Source organism: Corvus brachyrhynchos, unplaced genomic scaffold (genome assembly GCF_000691975.1).
Source record: "Corvus brachyrhynchos isolate BGI_N302 unplaced genomic scaffold, ASM69197v1 scaffold115, whole genome shotgun sequence".
Taxonomy (NCBI): Eukaryota; Metazoa; Chordata; class Aves; order Passeriformes; family Corvidae; genus Corvus; species Corvus brachyrhynchos.
Genome location: NW_008239553.1, coordinates 13,093,306 through 13,100,067, shown reverse-complemented (window position 1 = coordinate 13,100,067; position 6,762 = coordinate 13,093,306). Strand labels below are relative to the sequence as shown.

Genomic DNA, 6,762 nt, shown 5'->3' with positions numbered 1-6,762 from the left:
ACTGCCTCATGAGCAGAACTTTTTAGGCTCAGACAGAAAAGGTTTTTTCTTGCCTGTCCAGAAAATAATTATGGGGAAATAGGGCAAAGGGAGACATGAAAATGCATCAATTTTTTACTCTTTCATGCATCTGAAAATTATGCTAAAATTATAAAATAACCTTGGCTGGACTGCCATAAGTATGCATTCTTTGGGTTTTATTTAACCCTTTGTTTGAAAAATACACTCTAATTACCAAAGCAGATGTGCAGGCTCAGGTGGTAACTTCCTGATCCCAGGAAAATTTCAGAAAGACAAAACCAGAAAATTAAACTGTTGCATTCAGTTATGTTTAATGAAATAAACATAAGAGATCTAAAGACTGACCTCTTCAGGGATCTGCTTTGAAAGAATCCCATGGGATGGGGCCCTAGAGGGAAGAGGGGTCCAAGAAAGCTGATTGATAGTCAAGGATCATTTATTCTAAGCTCAAGAACGATCCATCCCAATGAGCAGGAAGTGAAGTAGAAATGCCAGGAAGCCTGCATGGATGAGCAAGCTGCTCCTGGCAAAACTCGGAACACAAAAAGGAAGTAGATAGAAGGTGGAATTAGAGACAGGTAACTTGGGAGGAATACAGCTACACCGTTGGAGATGTAGGTAGAAAAGCTAAAGCCCAGCTGGAGATAAATCAGTTGAGGGATGTCAAAGGCAACAAGAATGGTTTCAAGTAAGTACTTGAAAGCAAAAGGAATATGGGAAAATGTGAACCCATTGCTGAATGGGGCAGGGCCTATTGACACAGGACATGGAAAAGATGTGGCATTTAAAAGGCCGCATCAGTTACTCTGAGAGTATGAGGCATATGTGTTGTTGAAAATGATGGTAATGACAATGTGAATAAAGTTTTATTGATCTATGCTCTTGGTAGTAACTTAAGGTTGGGAAATTCTTATTTGTTGATAAGCTACAAGTTACTGTAACACCCAGTATTTTTCTCTCTTTATATTCCATGATTCCTTAGTAATATAAATGAGGCGACTGAATTGTCAAAACAAGAGCAAAACACGCAAGTCAGCAGGAGCCTGGATTCATGCTTATTTTGCATACAGTGCTGTACTGTGATTGTCCACAAAATCTGTAAATGAACACTTGGCACCATACCATCATGCAATAAGGGGATTTGTGGGTTTTTTTCCATGGTGCCACAAAGTTTGAAAGATAGAGGTTAGCTTATGTCACAGGAAGTATTCTCATTGTCCAAGTGAAAGGCAGCAGCTTGGGGATGTGCCACTGCCTTTTGTGTCAGAAAAGAAAAGATGTCTCAGCAGAGTGGACAGAGCTGTGGGCTCAAGAATGCTGGGAATGCTGACTGCTGTAAAAATCCCATTAAGTCGTCAGAATGTGCACTGAAGAAATTACCAAGAAGTTGTCACAGTAGGAAGTGTGAAAGATTGTTTTAGCACTCTTTTGAAGGAGTGTACATCCTGTGCCCATGGTATAGTCATCCACTTAAGCTGAGAGAAGATCAGCAGGAGACACAAGGAATCAGTCTAGGGCAGGTTTGTGCCTGGATACCAAACACAATGTATGTTCATTTTTGTTTACATCAAGAATATTTTGGCTTTTAAAATAGTTTCTTTCATTCTGGTGATAATACACATTTAATTCATGGTTATTAATTCACGAGCTGCATTTTATTAAGAACAAACAGAAATCTCACAGTATCGTCCAGACAGCCTTTTACATACACACAGCAGTTAGGAACACAAAGGCTTTTGTCATCTCATTCTATGCTGCATTAACAGTCATTGCCAAAAGCACTGATTAAAATAAACAATTATTTTCTCTATGAAAGAATCATACAAAGTAGGTATCTACACAGGGTGGGGTGTTTGAAGACAGGTAAGCTATAAATAGGAGGGGTATGTGCATCCATCAGAGTGGGGTGGTCCCTGAAACACTCAAGTACTGGTGAATATTTTTAAGAAACAAGGAAGAAAGTTCTGTGTATCATGCTTCTCAATTTAAAGTGCTATTGTGGCAGAAAATAATGAGCTTCAGGAGAGCTCCTGTTTCTTTAACATCTCTGCTTCCTGTTTGCCCTGGTTCAAGTCTCCTCAAGTCTCTGTGGAGATGAGAGTTAGTACTGTAAGGAAGTACAGCCTGTGAACTGGAGACTTCTATGCTTTGAGCATCCCCAGCACTGGTGATGGCTTCAGCCTATTCTGAAGCAGCTTCATTACTGGTGGGATACCAGAAGCAAACTGTCAAACAGACCTTCAGATACAGGAGAAATTGTCAGGCACAGGTGATAGAGTGAGGAGGTGTAACACTTTGTGTATTCAAACTGACATAGCTATACTAAGGTAATTGTGTGAGAGAGAGGAAATACAAACTACTATCAGGATATATAGTCACCGGAAAGTACCTAAGGGAAAACAGAAATGACTAAATACCTTCTTAAAGTTATTTTCGGCTCAGAAAGCTTCTACCCTTTTCTGTACCTTCAAGGGATGGTCCTTAAATTCATAGCAAGTGGGTACATTACAGTATGTGCAAATCAGGCCACAGTTCATACAATCTTTTCCTGTCTTAGGTCTGCCATACTGTTTCTTTAACTCACCATGGGGTATTTTGGGGTTAGGTTTGTTTTGTTTGGTTGTTTGGGTTTTCTTGTTTCATATTACAAAGATGCTGATGAGGGATTGCTTAGAACAATTTTTGTCTGTCCCCTGCTCTTCTCTTTTAGTTTGTGGTTTTGCACCCACCATAACCATGAAACTAAAGCTTCTTGATGTATCAGCTCCCCATGTGCATTAGGTTAGTGGCAGGTACTAGGGAGTAAAAACACTGGTATGGTTGGTTTGTTTATTTGCAAATAACTTTGGTTTGCTGTTACTGACTTCGGTCTAGTGGTTGGATCCACACTCTTTTAATGTGGGAAAGTTGCCCATGAATGCATAATTATTATAAAGTTGGACATGGTACTTTTCAAAGTGCAGTTATTCTTTCTTAGCTTTTTTAGAATGCTTATCAAAATAGCTGAACTTAAACTAAGTAGATTTAGATTTTTTATGAAGAATCACTATTTTTCTTTCATTTGTTTAAAATTCAATAACCTTCTCATAATGAAGTCCCTTTGAAACATATCAAAAAAAATCAAACCTACCAACATTCTTTAGGAAAGTCAGAAGAACATGAGTACACATTTGCTGACTACCTCCTCCTTGCTAATGGTACAGGAAGGAAGCAGGAGTTTGAAAGAGGCAGCTTCTGTCAAGTCAGAATGGCAGAGCTTGTCTGGGAAGATCTGTCCTAGTTGCTGAAAGATAGAAAAAGCACAAAATTTGCTTGCCTTGTCTTCCTTTGTCTGAGATAATGTGCAGTTCCAAACACATCTGCAACAGTGGTTATCAGAAAGTCTTTGAAAGTGCTTGCCTGCCAGTGGAGCATGTGACACACTGAGCCCTGCCCTGCAGCAGCGATCTAATGCTCATCTATTGGATAGAACAGCATCAGTTTCTGAAATGCATTGGTCCTGTAGGAGCCAGGGCATCCTCTGACACTGTTCCAGTCCCAGTTGTTCTGATTATGCAACGTGCAAAGACCCTAGGTTTCCACCTTTATTTAAAGTTGAAAATACTCTTAAGTACCACTGAACTCTAATCCTATACTCACTATTTCAGATCTGAAATCACCCCTGACTTGCATCAGAATTACTCTTGTGAGTTTAATTCCTCTTCCTTCTCAGCAATGTCTTTCTTTCATGTCTGAGCAAGGACATGAAAGTTTCTGTCTTTTGAAAGCTGAAAATGGGAGGGATCGAAGAAAATGTATGTGCTTGTAAAGCAAGGCAGTACAGTAGGAGATGGAAGAATGAGCGCAGATGTAATGACTGGAGCACTGTGCAGGCAAATGACCTGAGGAATGCTATTTTGGATGGAATGTGTCATAGAAAGAAAACTCCTGCACAGTCCCCCAAATCAACTTCTTTGTTAAGAGAAAGTATACTGCCGCTACCGCTAAGGAACTTTGTCTATTATTATGGAAAAAAAATCAGAGCCTGCATTAATATGTGGTATATAACCAACAAAATCAGCTCATTTGGAACAAGCCCTCAGAGCAGGGTGGGCCCCTTAGTGCTTCGGGGCATGGAAGGAAAAAAGCACCGATTTTCAGTCTCCCAGGGCTTCTTAGCAGGTGTTCTGCTTCGTGAGGGCTGTGTGGAAGACAGCAATGAAGGACTCGAACGATAGTTAATGTAGCTGGCAATCAGAAGTGTTGCTTCAACAATCTGGGGAAAAGAGAAAATTATTAACTGTAGGCCAGTTAGAGGTAAGAATGCCCTTTGATTTTTAGAATCTATTGACTGCATAGCTTTTGGCTTTTTCCCATGAAATTTTAAAACAAAGCTGTCTTTAAGAGTTAGGTAGAGTAAGTCTCTTGTTCAAAGGTTCCAGCTTACCAAGGATTTGTTGAACATATATAGCTAGTGCAGCACCCACAAGTACCAGTCCCCAGGGCTTGTACAAAACACCTAGCCCTGATGCTGCCAGCTGGAAAGAAACTCACTTTTCATTTGTAATTACCTTTGGAATTGCCATTGTGAAGAGGAGTTTTTCAGTGCTATTTTTTCCAGAACTTCTTTCTTTCATTTGACTGACTACAATCATGAAGTCATCTCGACAGCCTCCAAAGGTCAGCACAGAGGAGTATGAGTAAGAGACCTTCAAATGCTGCAGACAGAGAGTTTGAAAAAGTCATAGTTCTGTAAAAAACTCCCAAATTTCCACCTTAAACTAATATATTAGTTTATATTGCTACACCCTGCAAGAACACCAGGTGTCCAGCAGTAAAGGGCAGTAGATAGGGTGGCTCTATAGGTAACAGCTGGCAGAGAAAACTCAAGTGAGAATTACATTTCTAGTTTTCTCCTGGTTTGCTCAATGCCTCACTGCTTCATTGTACAGATTTTGTTATAGCCCAGATGGTGTTAGTAAAGCACAGACCACTGAGATTTTGCAAGATGTATGAACATGTTTGCTGCCCTACCTTACACTGCAGCTGTAATTTTTCTTTGTCTATGGAGTGTTCAAACATAACACTGACTTCCCTTATTTCTGACTTTTACAAACTAACTTCTGGATCCATTTGATGTTAAAGACAAACTGTTAGTGACTTTCAGTGGACTCAGGGGAATCTCCTTCTGTGGTAGGTAAGGCATTTATGTTAAACAGTGTTCCTCAACATACCATTGTGTTATAATCCAGTATGCTGATACCATCTTCATTCACAGCTATCCAGACTGGACAGTCTTCCAATGAGGAAGGCAAAATAGGCTAGAGAGAAAGAAAATTATTAATTCAGGTATTTCCTGACCACCATAGAATGATGTTTTTGATAAAAATGTTGAGATTTAAGGATAAAGTGAAGATGAGAAAAAATCCTAACGGCTTACTGGTGTGACCTGGTGTGATTTTTAAGAGAGTTTTTCCCAAAATTTTGAATAATATTTTCAGATTTACATACACTTTTTGGAGAAGTGGCACAAGAGATACAAGGATAACAAAGGCTTTGAGATTAATTAGATTCCATCAGTGCGGTTAAAACTGAAGGAATGCTAGGACAGAGCAACAACATGGCAGCTCTGCTCAGCACATGTGTTTATACTGCTCCTATCAGTCAGGAAGGCAGTGAAACCTGCTGGTTTCTATACCAGTGCACCCAGTACCATCACATCAATGACATTTTGTTTCTTACAGAATCTTACCACAAATGTGCATCAATTGTCTGTTGAAGATGACTTGTCATGGCTAATGACATAAAATCTTCCCTGGGAATCTGCTATTACATGGCTAATGCCACAGGTTTTGCTGTTTAACTGCTGAAAAGTTATAAAATACGTTAATCATCAGAAATACCAACATTATTTCACCTGTGGGTAGACCTATTCTATATTCTGATTCTTCAGCGTCAGTAACTGTAGAGAATTGGCTACATGACCGAGGACACGTAGACCCTTTGCAGCTTACAGAGCATGATTTAGCAGAATATCGCACTCATCTTGTATAATAGCTGAGCTACGTGAGAAAGGATGCATAGACCCTCTGCAGCTGACCAAGGCCTTATGCTGATACAGCGGGGACATGCTGGCCTTGGTGAGCAGTACAGTTAACAATAGAAAGCTTGTGGTCGGGGCATGGGAAAAAGAGGAACTTAGGCATGGGAAAGAGGAACTTGCTGACCACAAAGCTAGAACTAGAGGGAGGGGTCGGCGGCAGTGCCGTAAACCACTCAGCTTGCGCCTTTTGGAATATGCATAAGCCTCATTAGTCACACTATATCTGTAATCCACGACTGATCAATAAACGGAAGCTTGCTGATCACTCATATTGAGTGTCCGGGCCTTCCCTCCGTCGCGACAAGTAACCTCTTCGGACAGTAACCTCTTTTAGTCTGGACAGTGGAAATACCTGTCTATTGAAAACTTCTTGTATATTTACTCAAGAGGTTCCTTTCATCATTAGACTTTTTTTCTGTAACCAGAGCAGCTCTGTCTTCAAAGCAAGACATGTAACCACGAAGAAGACCTCCCTCAAGCTTTCAGCAGCAGAAATGTCTGCTGGGATGGGGAAGATGGTTAATGCCAAAACAAGATTTCTCAGACAGCCACTGTGTGCTAAGACATTTGCTCAGGCATGGGCAATAGGTACACAGCTCAAGCCTGGAATGGGGTGAGGGATGGTACAAGCTATTGGGAGAACCACTCCCTCCAGCTGT

At 40.5% G+C, this 6,762-nt stretch overlaps 1 protein-coding gene across 5 annotated transcripts in view; it reads right to left on the bottom strand.

Moving 5' to 3' along the window:
- Nucleotides 1-1,654: 1,654 nt before the first annotated feature.
- PLEKHH1 (pleckstrin homology, MyTH4 and FERM domain containing H1) overlaps nucleotides 1,655-6,762 on the bottom strand; it is a 45,048-nt gene continuing 39,940 nt past the window's right edge. For 3 of the 5 annotated variants that reach the window (XM_017741897.1, XM_017741899.1, XM_017741898.1), the window contains 3 exons: nucleotides 5,235-5,321; nucleotides 4,572-4,718; nucleotides 1,655-4,300 (listed from right to left, as the gene is read on the bottom strand). In XM_017741897.1, coding sequence (XP_017597386.1) covers nucleotides 4,100-4,300; nucleotides 4,572-4,718; nucleotides 5,235-5,321 — 435 coding nt within the window. In that variant the 3' untranslated portion in view covers nucleotides 1,655-4,099. Of the gene's footprint in view, nucleotides 4,301-4,571; nucleotides 4,719-5,234; nucleotides 5,322-6,762 lie in introns of those variants that run through there. The other 2 variants (XM_008639534.2, XR_001864432.1) reach the window with 2 other exon arrangements.